Genomic DNA, 16549 nt, shown 5'->3' with positions numbered 1-16549 from the left:
CAATGCTCACACCCTCCCCTCTACCTGTCCATTAGTTCTGTCTCGCTCTATCTGGGTTAGTGGGTAATGCAGTGGGTAAATCCGTCCTACTCTGAGGTGAATTTATGGCCCAAGAAGATGTCTTAATGACGTGGGAGAGTGTTGGGCGGGTGGTAGACACTCTACAAAGAGAGAGAGGGAAACCTACGAGAGCTGGGCACCCAAATCGATCGCATTGGCATTATAGACTCGTAGCCGTGTAAACCGCCCACAAGTCCAGCCATGAATGTACCCTATATACATATGTCTACCGACGGTATGATGACTGGGAAGATCATTTTGGTTGCTTGTATCATCGTAAGTGGAAGTATTTCTTATAAACAGAGAGATGAGGCATTTTCAAATTAAGTTTCCACTTAAAAATGCAATTTTTGTTATAGTCTCCATACATAAACAAAGAGCAGAAGAGTATTCCAGCTTCTTGTATTCTCATAACCTTTGGTGGGTTTTCCATCCCTCCATCCTCTATTTTTTGTTTTTTTTTTTTTGGGTGGCAACTTGATAAGTGGAACGCAAACTGAATCGGAAAAGTGAACGAGGGAATCTAAGCCCATAAATAAAGACAATTGGCCAGTTTCTCATGTGGCTCGGTTGTGGGTTATGGATGGGGTGCAAAGTCCGTAGACAGTTCTTGGAAGACGGGCGACAGTTCCATCACCAGCGGCGCACCAGGCTAGTAGGAGGTGTCGTGGCCTGACAGGTTCCCTGCCACATTGTAAGTGGCAAAGTGGCAATATGGTAGGCAAATCACGTGATCGACTCTGCGCTGACAGTTTTAGGTGTTGAACGAAACGAAACGAAAGAAAACGATTGATTGATAGAGGCGGAGGGAGGAATTCCAAATGAGTCACGTGAAGAGCAATCAAAGTCAAAGGATCTGATGGGTGGGCAGCATTCGTGAAAGTATTCAATTACGAATTAATCAAAGTGGAAGTAAGACCTGATGACCTCGGACTTCAACCTGATCGATCAGCCAACTCTGTGTGTGTTTCCGCCAGTGGCGATGATCGATTTGCCAGACAAATTGCGCTAAAGCTAACGAAACAACCGCAGAAAACGACATGGAAATGACAGGCCAGGGCAGGCCAGGCCAGGGCAGGCCAGACCAGGCTGGTGGAAACCCTAGAAGTGTACATGGAAATCATGAGCAATTCCTCACGATCATGTGCCCCTGCCACTGTACCTGTACCTGTCCTTCCTTGGTTGGAAGCTTGGTTTCGTATCGTATCGCATTTCAATGGCGCGACCACATTCCGCTCTGCGCTTTGCAAGGTTTCCAAAACATATAGATTTCCGTGATATACTCGCATACCATTCCATTCCTACACTTGGCATTGTTCCAATGGCACGCTCTCTCCGCCCCAGCAGCACCCGCTCTCTCAGCCAGCAGCACCCTTCTCTTGGCCAGCAGCTTTTTGATTTGATTTCTTTGTTGGTTTGTCTTGTGGTCAAATTACCTAAAACGGGCGCCTAATGTAATCCAATATTAACTCAATTAATTTTCAAGTTGAGACAAACATTTTGACATAATGGAGCACCCAAAATGAAGGGCGGTGGGGTGGGGAGGGGGCAACAGCAAAAGCAACATTTCCGCTGTCTCGTGGGTGGGAGGAAGTGCCGACAAAGCGTCGCGTCGCGTTGCATTGTATCGGCCACGTTCCAATCTTGTCAATAAATCTCAATATCAAAAAAAATAATATGCTAAATGACCACCCGTATGAATACGTACGAGCGGAGTATCTATGAGATATGTATGTATGTATATGTATAGGCAAAGACAATAGCAACAGCAAAAAATGCAAATAACTGCACGAAGTATCTATGAGATACGCGCGCATAAATTTACAAGCTATATGGCCTGGCTTGGCCTGGCTTGGCCCTGGGATAGGATAGGATTGGATAGCATGCCGCCTGCCACATGCGGGAGAGCGTTTGCATTGCCGCAAACAATGAACCGTGTTGACAGGTCTCCGTTTCCAAGTCTTTTGTATGATTGATTTAACCTGAATCGACTGACAGGTACGACAAGCAGCACAGCGGCAGCGACAGCGACAGAAACGAGTCCAGGCTATGGTATGGATATCCAAAAGATATGGCTCGCTCTTGTATGGAAATCCACAAAAGATACTCTCTTGCTTGCTGCTTATGCTAACGACAATCCAATGGATGTGGAATGGGAGGGCGGGGGGTCATTGTGTGGAGTGAAATTTAAAACGATCGACAAAGACAAAAGTTATATGGCATGTACATATGTGGCCTCAGAGTACTCACTCGTATCTATGTATGTATGTGTGGCATGAATATGCATTGCATAAGAATGTGTGTCGATGCTCGGTATTTAGATTAAAGCTCTACAGCAAGAGACAAAGAGAGAGTGGTTCTAATCCATCATTCAAGATTGAATTGTTGTAGTTTTACCGTTGCTTCTGCTCATTAAATTCAAGAAAATACAACAACAGATACGCATAATTATGGCAGAGACTGTGCCGCACTGTGTCTAAAAAGAAAGAGATCGGGGAATAGCAGGGGGAAACAACAAGAGACGGAGAAGAACATCTCAAGCGGGAGACAAGGCAGAGACGGCGACGCATGACAACCGCAACCGAATGTTGGATGGAATGAGCGAATGATTGACAGATGAATGATTTAATGAGCAACAAGATAAACGGATGCCACCACCAGTGTCGCTATCTCTTTCTATCTATATTCTTCTGCTCATCTCCCACTCTCTCTCTCTCTCTCTCTCTCGCTGTGAAGACCGTATCGAAATTAATTACTTATTTTTCATTTGAATTTAAATTTAAATTTAAATTGTATTTCCCCCCACCCTCTCTACCGCAATGTCTTTCTATTGTTACAGTTGTAATGCGGCGGTCCATAAAAGATGCTTATCTCTCCCGCTCTCTGTCTCTCTGCGCACTGACTCCCCTCACCGTTCACTGCCAAACAACGCTTCACGGTGTGTGGGGTTATTGGGTGGCGGGGGGGATGCGGTTTTGCGGCATTTTCTTGCGCTGTCATGACGACAACGATAGACGATGACGCTGCTGCCCCGATGCCCGATGATGACGACGACCACGCATTTTGTGTCAACTCTGGAGGGATCCTACTGCTCTCTCTCTCTCTCTCTCTTGAAATCTCTTGGGGCATCTTTCTTTCTGGCCATATCTGTTTGTGTGAATCGAATTGGTAAGCCAAAAACGTTGGAAATAGTGGCGGCTGGTGGGGGGGGCACATAAAGGAGTCTTTGGTGTACATTTTACATATATGCATGGCGTGTTTCTTCTCTTCTGCTCAGTTCGGTGTTTTTGGTGCGTAAATCCCAACACCAGCAATAAAATATTGGAAAAACTACAACTATAACTAAAAATTATGAGATAAACTAACACTGAATATTCCATAGCTCTACCATGCGTGAATACCATGCGTGAATAATTTATCTATAATTTATAATTTAATTTATCTATAATTTATATGCACCTTTTTTCGATAAAAATCTCTGTTAAGCCTTCGATAACCGACTATCAACTTTATATTGTTATTCTATATCGAATTATTGTTTTCTTCAGCATTTTATTAATAACATTTCTCTCTGGCTGTCGAATGAATACGGAGTGTACGCCTTCGTCTGATTTTAACTGGTGTTTAATTTTCCATTAAATATCTTTACACATAATTAAATTCGCCGCGCCATTTAAATACACATCTTCCCGGCGGGGAAAAGGTTGGCGCAACAATTGCATTCGAGGTTTTTCATTTCTTTATACATTTTCTCCCCCCTCCACCGTCTGACTGTTAATTTTTATGTCGTTTGCGTTTGCGTGAGAGATCTCTGGGGAGAGCGAAGAGAGCTGGCTAAGGGCCAGCCAGCCAGCCAGCCAACCCGCCAGCCACTTGTCGATGCTTAATGCCCACACAGCCCTCACACACTCACGCATTCATTCATTCATTCGTTGGTTCGTTCGCTCATTCGAATATAATTTATGTATCGGTGGAATAATGTTTTATGATCTTCACATGTGATTTGGAACTTGGCGGCTACCTGGGAACCTGTGGGAGACAGCTTTGGGTGCTGTCTGTGTGGGCTTTGAATTCGTTTTCACATTTTTCTCAATATATCGGCGGGGAAACTTCAAATTCTATTACGGAAATTAATTTCAAAACTTGTGCTGTCTCTTGGGGGCACACATACAAAATTGCAGAAAAAATGCCCAGAAGATGTTAACCAAAATTATACGTAAATATGGCAGCGTGTATCTGAAGCACGGGTGTCCTCCTCCTCCCTATTCCTATGGGGCGCCACACCGTCCACTGCACAATTGGGACCAACAGAATGCGGCGCACGAACAGCGTAAGAAGGCCATACCAAAGCTGGTGTATCTGCACAATCCGTGGAAGTATCTGATGACAAAATTCAATCTGTGGAAACTCAAGTGGCTGTGGGATCCGAAATTCTGTGAATCGGATTTCATCGAGGGGTCCAAGCAGGCGGCCGTCGTCATGACGGACATCATTCGGCAGCAGAGCTCCGAGAAGATCAGCGATTATACAACGCCGGTGGGCTTCCAGCAGATCACCCGCGACATGCTGCTCTCCCGCGACGACAGTCGGCTGCAGTTGGTCCGCTTCCAGAAGGAGCACCTGCGCCGTGCCATTCCCATGAAGGTGGCTCGACGCCAGAACTTTGGGCGGAAGTATGCCTTCATCGATATGCTGTTTGTGGGGCTGCGCAACACCAAGGACTTTGACTCCACCTCGGAGGTGGTGGAGGTGAACGAGATCATCCGGCGGATGGACAACGAGCTGAGGACTCCTCGCGAAGCGCTGTCCGTGCCGCATCGCATTGTCTTTGCCGAGATCTTCATACGATTTCGGCGGGACTACACCGCGGAGGCCAGGCACAGCCTAGAGGCAAAGCATCAGATGGCGCCACCGGGCTACCCCTTTACACATCAGTTCAATGCGCCATTCTCGCCCCAGGCAGCGCTCTCCAAAGCTCTCGATCCACAATCACAGATCACGCAACCACCAACAGCGGAAACGATGGCGACGAGATCCACCCAGAATCCGGCTACGGCACCGCTGCCCCAGACGGGCCGCATTCTGCCGCGCATGGACGATCCCGGCTGGTCGGTGTCCTTCTACAAGATCCTTACCTTCGATGTCCTCAACTACGATCCCGAGCGCAAGGCAAAACGCTAGCCAATTAAAACGGAATGTCACTTATTGTAAAGGGTTTCTCCCGGTGTAGCTTGAATAAAGCCCGTTGCTAAAAGCTAACAATTTTTTATTTATATATTTTGGCTTCTGGCTGCTGATTTTCACGCAAATTTTTGTTGTTGTTTGCTCCAACAGAAAATCAAATTGAGAGATGAGCCAGCGAATGCCATTCCGTTCCGACTTTGAGTGTGACATTTTCTGCACAATACTACAGATAATATTCAGTCCGAAAACTAAAACTTGCATATTTTTCTATAGCTACGAAGCACACTCTTTTTGGCCCTTTTCACACCTCTTTTTTTTGGGTGTGTGTTGGAGGTGTGTGGGAGTGTGCAATAGACACGGAAACTATTTGTATACAAACAAAATTATGTTGTAATGAGGCATATTACACGATTTGATCTTGTTGCCTGATGTGTGTGTGGCATCGTTGTTGTCGTTACATTTGTCATTTGGGTCTAATTGATTTTCAAAACATGCTCATATGAGGGCTTTCGGGCTTGGAGCTCAAGGGCTTGATGGGCTTGGGCTTGGCCTTGGCATGACCCAATCCATTTAAATATATTCAAAATGATTGGAAATACATTGAAGAAAATAACATGCCCAAATACGTAGACAAATGTGCATGTCATTTAATGTTTTTTCTTCGTGCCTAACACATTTTTGCATAATTCGAACATGTTAAATGGTTTTTAGATGTTGACTTTGATGGTGGTCTCCCTCACCTGACATCTCAGATTCGAATTGGAAATATTTGTTGTACAATTAAAATGTGGTAAGAGCTAGGAAATTATTCGACCAATTATGCTGATTTTTGTCTGTACGAGTGAAAGGCTTAGCTAGCTAGCACATGGAAAACATGCAAAATTCATGTTTATAAATATCCATTTGATGGAAAACATGAGCATTGATTGGATTTGAACAAAGAAAAGAAAAAAAAAAAAATAGATAAAAGAAAATAATAAATAAAAAAAAATATGCAAAATATTTTTAGCCATTTATTGGTCTTTGGGTGACAATTATTGATGTATCGATTAATAAGCGAAAGTGATTTGAAATATCAACTTATAAGTGCTTCGAATTACCATTATTATCGCGTATATTCAATCTGCGATTTTCTCTTGAAAGATATTACCAGAATATAGCCCCCCAAAGCATCGCATCTCTTTGCACCAATTAGTTTTATCCCGCACCCATTAGCAAGGTATTTGCTCAAGAACCAAATCCCAAAGAAAATAATCCCTGAAATTTACTTTACGCAGACAGGGCTGAGAGAAGCAGGAGCATAACAAGAGCCTGTCAAAAGTAAAGAAATAATTTAAATAAAGAAAACACAAAACAGCTGTTGCACTTCCGATCCAAAGATGGAAATATGCCATGCCCCCAATGCAGAGAGTGGTAGCGAGAGAGAGGGGATGACTAAGACTAACACTAAGGCCGTTACATGTACACAAGCGAAAAGGGATAATCTGATTATAATGAAACACAAGTTATGCAACACGCGCACGACCGACTGTCGCTGGATGGCGCCACTCAAGGCGTCACTCAACTGTCGCCCGCGCAGAGCTTAAGAGGAGCAACACACCACACCCCACCCGCTGCTCCCAACGAAAGAAAATGAAGGAAAAAAGTCCAGCTGAAGGATTATGAGAAGGGAAACCTAAGACACAGCTGGCAGTCCCACAGCTTCTTTCCTTTCGTATCCATTCCTATCCATTCCATTCCTTTGCGCGACTCCGACTTGGGCTCTGAGCTGACATGCAAAACACGGGCGGGGCAGCGGGCAAAAAAGAGAAATTATAAAAATTTATGTACGCTTTTTCCGTTCGGATGGGGAGCCTCCGCATGCCCCTAGACCCTGGGACCCTGGATTGGAGTCCCGGAATTCAATCTCAGCGGCAGACAGACTGCTGTGCTGGCTTCATCTGGACGTCGGGATTTGTTGTCCATTTCGAAAATGTCAGCTGGCAGTCTGTGGCACCAGCTCTTGGCCCATAAATAAAACTAGAGGGATGCGAGAGATATCAAGCTGCTGGACAAAAGCGTTAGTGTGAATGGCCGCCTTATTGTGATCCCTTTTGAGTACTGAATCTACTCTTACTGAAGGAAATTGAATGTATGGTACTTAGGCGAAATTAAATGGGTTTCCCCTCAACTTAAAATAAATCATAAATATTTTCCATGTATTTAATAATTTAACACATGAAACTTTAGTTTGATTATGCTGTTATTAATTATTATTAATAAATTACCAGTTGGTAAATGTAAGTTTTAATATAGCTAAAGACCAAAAATAAGAATGAAATAATCTTTGCACACTTTCGATTAAAACTGAAATCTTTAGACTGATCTTTATGAAAGAATCAAAAATCAAAAACCATGAAAATACTTTATACGTATATTTAATACGTGCTCCGCCTGTTCCTCCCTCAACCTTAGCCAAAAGAGGGTCAAAATTAATTAGACAATCCGTAAAAGCGGCTTAATGTCAGACTCATTTGCAAATATTTACAAAACACACAACAAATTGAAGGGATCCCGGGACTGATGATGATGAACCCTTTTTGTCGAACCCAAATCCGGATCGAAATTGGGATCCCGTCGCCGTCGTTCTGTGTAACAGGTGTACCCTCCAATCCACCATTTCTTATATGTACATGCCTCCGGTTTTTTTTTACGAAGCGCTTTTCTTTTAATTTTCCACCCGAAAAGATTAATTACAAGTCTGGCGTAATGAGAGGATTTCCGGTGCGCCGGATTTTCTAACCTTCAATCTCATGGGAAGGGGGGGACATACTCTCATTGTGGCGCCCGCCGCCACCCACACACACACACAGTAGCTCATATTTCTTGTGTTTAATAAAATTGAATGAAATTTATGAAATATTTGCGCGTTGTGCATAGAAATGCTCGTTCGTAATCGTAGGTGCCGTGCCCCAAGCTGCAGGCGGCAGACCTCCTCCAATCTCTGCTGCCAGCTCTAGACAATTACCTGCCCCCGACTCGTTGATCTTCATTAGTGGAGCCGCCGTGCCATCGTCGTCGTCGTCGCCGTCGCCGCCGGTAAATGTCTTCATAGACACATTCTCAGATTCGCCTCGGACTGCGGGCGGAATGGGGGAAATGGGGGGCCTCTGGACTCTGGGGCTCCGGCCAAAAGCTTTAAATTTATGGCAACGCATTTGCGGCGCGCGCTCTTACAGCCATAACATAACGCCACACGAAGCACAAAAAGCGGCAACAATAACAAAGTCTCGACTAATAAAGCGTCGGCGGCATGGCATGGCATCGCTTGGCCAGGTCTCTCACTCTCTCCGTCTCTGTCTCTCTGTCTGTGTGTCTGTCCGACAGTCTATATGTCTGTCCTTTATTAGTTCATTGCTTGGCATAGACTCCCCCTCAGGTCTCACTTTCCTGCTTAGTCCACTGCTCTCCTCTTAACGTATCCATTTACACTTGAATATTTATCGCTGCGCTTGGCCCCGCGGCTCAAAGACCTCCCTGGGCGCGGGACCCGATACACCCGAGAGACCCAATTTAAGTAGAGTTGTCCCATAATTCTCAACGCTAACAAGCCACAAATAAATGCGGCATTTAGCACAACATTTAAGAGGCCTGACATGTCGCATGGATCGTAGATCAGATCGGCTGGATCATTGTATGAATATTACACAAGAGTTGCAGTAGGAGTTGCAATTGCATTTCGTGTTGCAGTTGCATTTGGAGCTGCAGTTGCTGTGGGAGTGGCTCTGCGGCAAGTGGCACATAACTGGAGCGGAATCACGAATCAACAGCTAAGACCTGATCAAAGGAGATTGCCAGACCTAAATACCTGTGAAATATGTTTATATCGATATAAAATAAGTCTTAGGCGAGGGCTAGGGCTATTCAATCTATTAAATTTCATGAGGTTTAGTTTAATTTAAATTTATTGAACTGAAATCCCAGCTTAAGGATATAAAATGGATCAAATTTCACTGATTTATAGTATGTAATATTTTCCACTAATCCTCGTGCAATTTTTGTGTTTTTTAGGCTGGATGCATATCATAAATATCTGAAATATGATCCAAATATCATGCGCTAATTCATTAAAAATGCATGCTCTTGCAGGAATTAAACCCTACAGATTTGGTAAGTAAATACACTCAATTCCACTATTTAATATCGAATTCCTTAGTTTGCATCACGTTTGGTTGCTTTGCAGCACTAATTTCATGACGCCAGAGGCGGAGATAAGACAGACATACTGCAAAATAAACGAACGTAAATGTGTACATGCTCTCCTCTTGTATTTATGTATTCTACTTTTGTTTTCCGTCTTCCGTTTTGCACCTCTTTTCGGCTTACCTAACCTTTATTTCCTTTATTCCTTTTTTTCGCCATTCGATTTGCAGCTCTTATTCACACATTTACAATCTTCACTTTTGTGGTTCCGTTTTGCTTCTATTTCTTAGCTTTTTGCGCGTCTTGATACTATTGCCCTCTCGCTTATTCTCTCGCTCTCATAACGATGATCGTAGCAATACACACACGCACACATAAAATTCCAACGGCACGAAGTTAGTGCTTGAAAGACACAGAGAGAGAGAGACAGAGACAATTACAGTTATATTTTGCGTTGTTGAAATATTAAAGATCTGCTTCGCTTCTGCTTTCGCCAGTTACCATAAATTGCGCACTTGGCGCCAAATATTTATTACCATCGGTCTCTCCTGCCCCTCTCCCAGTTCCAGCTCATTCCCACACCCGTTGCTGTCAGTATTTAAGAAAATCTGCATAAATCGAAAATATTTCAACCAAAATAATAACTTTTTGTAAATTTAAAACACATTTCGCATGGGCCCCAAGGGTGTGTCAGGCGGCCCAAAATGCAGTTGGCGAAAATAAAGTTTAATTATTCAGTGAGAAATATGAAAAAAGGAAATGAATACTGCTGTGGGGCTTAAAGGTGGGGTAGGGCGGATATATTACCTTAGTTTGGGTAATACCGTTGTATTAATAAAAAAAAAAATTCTTTTCCATAAGTATTCAGTGTACTGGTCTTTAATATTCCTGAAAATTCGCTGAAATTTTGTTTTTTTTTCAGTGCAGCGTCGAAAGAAGGAGAAACATTAAATATAACGAAAAGCTAAACTGAAACATAAATAAATCTCAACGTTTTATGCACTTCGAAAATACAAAAAATCAAAAGCGGGAACACACACACATGCATATGTACAACTCTCTTACACACACACACACTTCACTCCCTGTACACACACAAAGACGCAAAGCTGTTTTGGTGCTCAAAAACTTTTGTTTTTAAAAGTTCTTTAGCGATGTCGTGTATACCCTTTTGGGTGAGAGTATACAGGTTTAACAGACGTTTGCAGTGAACGTTAAAAATTACCACGACCCTATACAATGTGTAGGTACACTATAACAAGATCTGTTGATGAGAGCTTAGAAAATATCGATTAAAAAATAGGTATTAACAATTCACTCATATTTGGATGCAAAACTCATTCAAATTCGAACCAAATGGGATAATCAAGGGTATCAAAATCTTCGGCACACGCCGCCCTACATGTCGTTTCTTGTTTTCATTGTTTTTTCTGTTTTTGTTGTTCGGTTGTTAAACATGCAATTTCTTTTGGTTTTCGCTGCGTTCGATTGCTGTGGCAAGACCATAAGAATGGGACGAGGAGGAGGTAGGGGGAGGTAGCATGGAGAGTCGTATGGAGTCTGTCTGAGGCAACAGCAGCTGCAGCAACAACAACAGCAGCAGCAGCAGCAAGGACACAAAAGCCAACAATGGATTATTAGTGGCACTTAAGCAAACACGCGGCCAAGGGTCGCGGCTCTGTAGAGACGGGCGTGGAGAAGTGTGGGTGGGAGAGGGGGGTACTGCCCGCAAGGATTTCATGCATGTGTGTGTTGGATGTGTGTGTGTGTGGTGTTCTGTGTCGCCGCCTGCTGCTGCTGTCGTCATTTATGCCTCTGTCTCGCGTTTTTTGCGGTTCTTGCAGCGTCCCTGATTTATCGCTTAAAATGTGGGCGTTTTTAATTAATTTCCCTGCCCTGTCGTGCTCTGCTCTGTCATTCTTCGTCTTCTCAAAAACAGCGCAGATTTTTCAGAATTTTTTAAAACAATATTTAAAACCAAAACGAAAAAACTTTTGAATTAGTTGAGCAAATATGAACATAAGAGATGGTAGGGAAGTGGAGGGGAGTGCTGTAAACACAAGGGGCATGCAGCAGGAGGGAAGTAACACCTTCTCTGGAGAGGTGCCCACAAGTAGAAGTGGTCCTCAAAACGGTGCCACAAACGGCATTGTGGTTGCGGTTTGCACTTGAGGAAAGTGTGAACAAATCAAAGAAGGGTTCTCTGTGGCTTCTAGAAAAGGGAACCCCATTCCACCACCAACCACCCCCTCTTGAAATCACTGAAATCACATCCCATTGCTCGGCGAAAACTTTACCAAATGCACTGCACTCACACTCACACTCGCAATCACCCAATGGGAATACACAGAGAGAAATAATTGCAATTAGGCGGCGCCTTGCCTTGCCCACTTTACCCTCTCTCTTTTGCAGCAAACTTTTCTGTGAACTCTTTCTGCTGCACAAACTTTTCGGTTAACTCTCATTTTGACGCGCGCTTTCTCTCTGCTAATTTACTTTCAACTCGAATTTCTAGAAAACAAGATTTCAAAGAACTTCCCTTACGAAAAGAGCAAGATAGTCTTTCAACGAGAAGAAGAGTGTCGTCATGTTTTTGTCAAATTACATCACTTTTTCTGTCCCAGAAGAAGGGCAAAACTTTTCCTAGAATTCGCGGATCAATTAGAGGGTTGTTGCGCTGGAATATGTGTACGTAGAGAAAACTAATGTTAAACACTCACCAGCGAGAAACGAAGAGAAATGCAGGCCCCCTCTTTGCTTCACAGTAAATTCATTTGGTTGGCTTCAAGTTGCATATTAAAATTACGCGGCAGGAAATTCTCAGCTCGTAGTGATTATGCTCAAAGAATACCGGACTGCGGCACATGCACACACACACACACAGACAGAATGTTGCGCTATTAAATTTCACTTTGTTGCATGCATAAAGTTCATTATGCGAGGCCACAGCAAACAAACTCTAATTAAACTCGTTTTCCTAATGAGAATTACGCCGCAGAGCTAAACAAATTTTTTTTGCAATGGAATGAGACGCCGGACGCCTTAGGGCTGGAGGAATCCACGATCGATAGAATGATCGAAAAGTACGGGCGCGCGCACGTCATCAGAAACTAGCAGAAATACTCGTATACATAATGGCAATAAATATCGATAAGGTTTTTTGGCATACAAATTTAAATAAAATAGTAAACTAAATTTATTTGCAAAGAGCAAATATCTGTTTTGGCTTGGAAATGGAAACCAATTAAAAACAAATGGAAAATGTCGATTTGGTATTTGTAAATATATTCGCATTGCAGCGATGTGTGAAAAGTTATTTAAATATTTAAATAATAGAATTCGGGGCAGAGGAAATGGAAAAAAATTTCATTTTGATTTTCATGGGGAATATTTTCATTTAAACACGGTTGAAAGTAACTTAATATCAACAAAAAAAAATATATATTTATAAATTTTTGGGAATCGATTGCAGTGACCGAAAATAGAAGCAAAATATTTCGATTTTCTGATCTGATTTTTAGTTTTGTGTAATTTAAATAGCTGAAAATATTGTTACTTTTTAATGTTATTTGTGGCATGGCAGCGCCATGGCCTGTTTCAGCTTCCTCCCATTAATCTGGCAGCGCTCTTTTCTCTGGAATATTTTGAGATCCAATTCCCTGTTTCTGTTTGTGCGCCTTCCAGTATAATTATAAGGGATACATAGACATAAATAAGGCAATATCTCTGCTAGAATTAAAGTGTTCCAAGATCTGAAAAGTTAATTGATTTACGACCCCCCTTCAATAAAATCGTAGAAGGCAAGTGGCAGCAAACCCGCCCGTCTATTCAATGTCGGCTAAACCTAAAACAAACTAATTTCAGGCCTAGAACCAAACCGAGCCAAGCCCCAGGCGATAAAGAATTTTAACGATCCGCAAAAAAAAAAAAAGAGAGGAGAAAACTGGAAGCAGGACATGGCCATGGGCCATGGGGCATGTGGCATGGAGGAGAGTTCTTCAATTAGTGTAAACACAAACGATGACACTCTTTCTAGCTGCAGAGTGAAGTGAAGCCAATTTCCAGGGCCACAACTCTGCGCAGACACTTTAATATTTAACGCCCCTGGGAGCCACAATGGAGACAACTCTCTGCAACGACAACGACAACGAATATTCCACGAATATGTTCGTGATCATAAAATTATAATTTATGAACAAGAAAAAAAAGCACAGGGCCATTGCCAGTGCCTGTGCCCAGGGTTTATCTCATCTTGGGCATCTGCTTCCTCCTTCCCTTCAAGAGTGTGTGGCGCGCACTTCTGGATATGAAGTGCAATGCAGAGATGCCGGGATGCCCAGATGCAGATGCAACAACCGACAACGATGACAACGTTGATGGCAATTTTGGAGCGCGGCTCGCGTCAATTTGTGAAGAGGAGAAGGGTGCAAACAGACACACACACACACACGACTGGGGACGACTGGCAACCAGAACGAGCAACCGAAAGCAGCCAGACACCGATCCAGAGCAAGAGTCGCAGAGACCCATCCACATGTCCGTCTTCAGAACGAGAACCCGAACCAAAGCTGATGCCAGCCACTGCCTCCGTGTCATGGGGGGAGGGGAGTGCTTGTTGGTGGACTTCCAGGAAAGACGCCTTCGGAGCTTTGGATGGAGTGCGCGCAAACAATATTTTCATATTTATTCAGCCTCGCTTTGGGGCATTGTGCGTTTTGGTAGCCAGATCTTGGTACAGGAACCGCGCCGACTTGGACTTGGACTGGGACTGGAACTCGGGACTCCCATTCCCATTGGTGGGGCAAAAGCGAAACTAATTTGCGGTTCTGTTACTGCAATTTCCTCTCGTTTTTCGAGACCGCTTTTTGTTATTGTTATTGTTAGTGGCAAACGCCCCGCCCCCCTGCATAGGCACTGGGAATTCTGGAACAAGTTCTGGTTTTTGGGGAACAACGTTTTTGGGAGCCAGCGGCACACACGCATCTCTCTCCCTCCCCACTTCCTTTCCTTGCGGTCACTTTGTTCGATTTTAGGCAAACATTTTGCTTAGCTTCTGATGGGAGAGCCTTAATTAAATTCTTTTCACTTTTTCCTCTTACTCTGATTGAGGGAATTCACTCTCGTCTGAAAATTAGTTTAGCGAAGAAAGTTTATCAATTAAATGGAAGAAGATCCCAGACAACCGTCCAGACAGCATTGCATTTGATTGGGTTCCTATTCCTACGCACTTTGATGGTCACGCAATAAGCGGGTTGAAAGTCTGGGCCAGTGCCCCATCCACAGGGGGAGGGAAGGCACATATCAAAGAATATTTGACTTCTGTATTTAAGTATTTTCGCATTTAAAATACGTTTATGTCAGCATTTATTTGGTTTCGTTGATTGGTTTTTGCGAGAGACTTTAATTTGTAACTAAGAAATGTTTAAATATCTGCGGAGCATATTTCAAAGGAGATTTATTTATACTACATATGTACATAAATTAATTAATATCTTGCTTAATTGTCCTTTCCAAAGAATATGCATGCCCTTTCTCTTGCCTGTTTAAAGACCTTTAATATAAAAATTACTTAATTTCATAAAAGAAACTTTTGAAAAGATTATTTTAATATTTCCAACCATCCACTGTATCATGTATTGTGAGGAGCTTCGTTTCAAGGCAAAACTATCTTTGCATCGCCTGCATCTGCCTATCTGTTGCCCCATACACTGATGTCCAGCATGGAATGGATCCTTTATCTGCGGCAATGTATGGAACCTTTTGTTGAGAGTAAAATTAAAAATGATCGCCATTGCAGCGGCATGGACTGTGGACCGTGGACCGTGTAGACTGTTCATTGTTATGGGGTTTTGTGGCCTCTGTGCCGCACTCTGTGGTCTCCCCGTCAGGGATCATAATTCACGCCACAGCGAAGGATGTGTGTGTGTGTGTGTGTGTGGCAGTATCTCTGCTACCCATTTATCCTGGCCTCCTGCCACAAGGCAATAATTTAAAGCGCGCTCTATTATTTATTTGAGCATATGTCAATGAAATTTATTTATTTATTTACGCCGGCAACAATAAACCCCAAATGTTTGCATATAAAATCGCGAGTATGTTAATGAGCAGAGCGCGATGGGGTGGACAGGAAAGGGGAGTGGTGGCAGGAGACAGAAGGTGTGTGTGTGTGTGTGTGTATGTAGGGTGGCATGTGCCATGAGGCATGAGCAACAACGCCGCTGTGCTGTGCTGCGCTGTTGACGTTAATTGACCGCAACAATTTTTTCGCTTTTACAGTTGCAGTCTGCAGTAAATTTTAATGAAATTGCAGCCATTGCACACGCCCCTGGATATATGTATGTACATATAAGTGGGCGTGGAAATCCCCTCCCCATCCACCATCCTCCTGTGTGTGTGTGTGTGATAACTGGCTCAAAGTGCTGATGACATGGCTGTCAACGACACTTCGTGACGCTTGTTGCATGCAACACACGCACACACACACGAAAATTAAACTGAAAAAAAAATGATAAAAATTAAATATAATAAAGAATGTCTGCACAATAAAAACAAGGAATGAAAACTTTTTGCCGGGGTCGAAGGTTGAAATACGCTTGGAAACGCGTAAAAGTTCGATGAAAGATATAGGATAAATAAATATACGGGCTTATGGAGGGATTTTTCGTATGAAAACTTAAGCAATCCAGGATACGTGATTAAAGTTACTCATAGATACAAGAGTGACAATTGTATAAAGAGGGTATCAAGAGATGGTGAGATATAGAGAGCGGGCTTAATGCACGGTTCACTGCCCCAGCGCATAATCTATAACTGTTTCTGCCTCTCTGTTCCCCTCTTTATTTCTCTCTTTCCGTCTTTCCGTCTCTCTGTCGCTATTTCTGTTGCCATTTTTGATGTTGCTGCATTTATAAATTAATTAAAAATAAATTACTTTATGTTGCCTGTCCAATTTCATTAAAGCTGCCAATGCAACGGCAACAACAGAAGCCAGCCAGCCAGCACAGCAACGGCAACGCCAACAATAAATAATTATGCAGCGACGACTCTGCCATGCGGAAGAAACAAACAAAAGCCAACAGCAGCAACAATAACAAAAGTGCAAGGGTTAAAGGTCTCGCTGCCT

At 43.1% G+C, this 16549-nt stretch overlaps 1 protein-coding gene across 1 annotated transcript; it reads left to right on the top strand.

Moving 5' to 3' along the window:
• Nucleotides 1–4137: 4137 nt before the first annotated feature.
• LOC111074505 lies at nucleotides 4138–5319 on the top strand. The gene has a single exon (XM_022367306.2). It carries the CDS (start codon nucleotides 4258–4260, stop codon nucleotides 5239–5241), a length of 984 nt encoding a protein of 327 aa, XP_022222998.2. The 5' UTR covers nucleotides 4138–4257; the 3' UTR covers nucleotides 5242–5319.
• Nucleotides 5320–16549: the final 11230 nt, after the last annotated feature.

Source organism: Drosophila obscura, unplaced genomic scaffold (genome assembly GCF_018151105.1).
Source record: "Drosophila obscura isolate BZ-5 IFL unplaced genomic scaffold, ASM1815110v1 contig_186, whole genome shotgun sequence".
Lineage (NCBI taxonomy): Eukaryota > Metazoa > Arthropoda > Insecta > Diptera > Drosophilidae > Drosophila > Drosophila obscura.
Note: the sequence above shows the minus strand (reverse complement) of the source record. Positions and strands in the feature narration are given on the sequence as shown.

What these genes read in the sequence shown, in the direction of transcription:
- LOC111074505 (XM_022367306.2), top strand. Translation starts at nt 4,258, where the DNA reads ATGTTAACCAAAATTATACGTAAATATGGCAGCGTGTATCTGAAGCAC.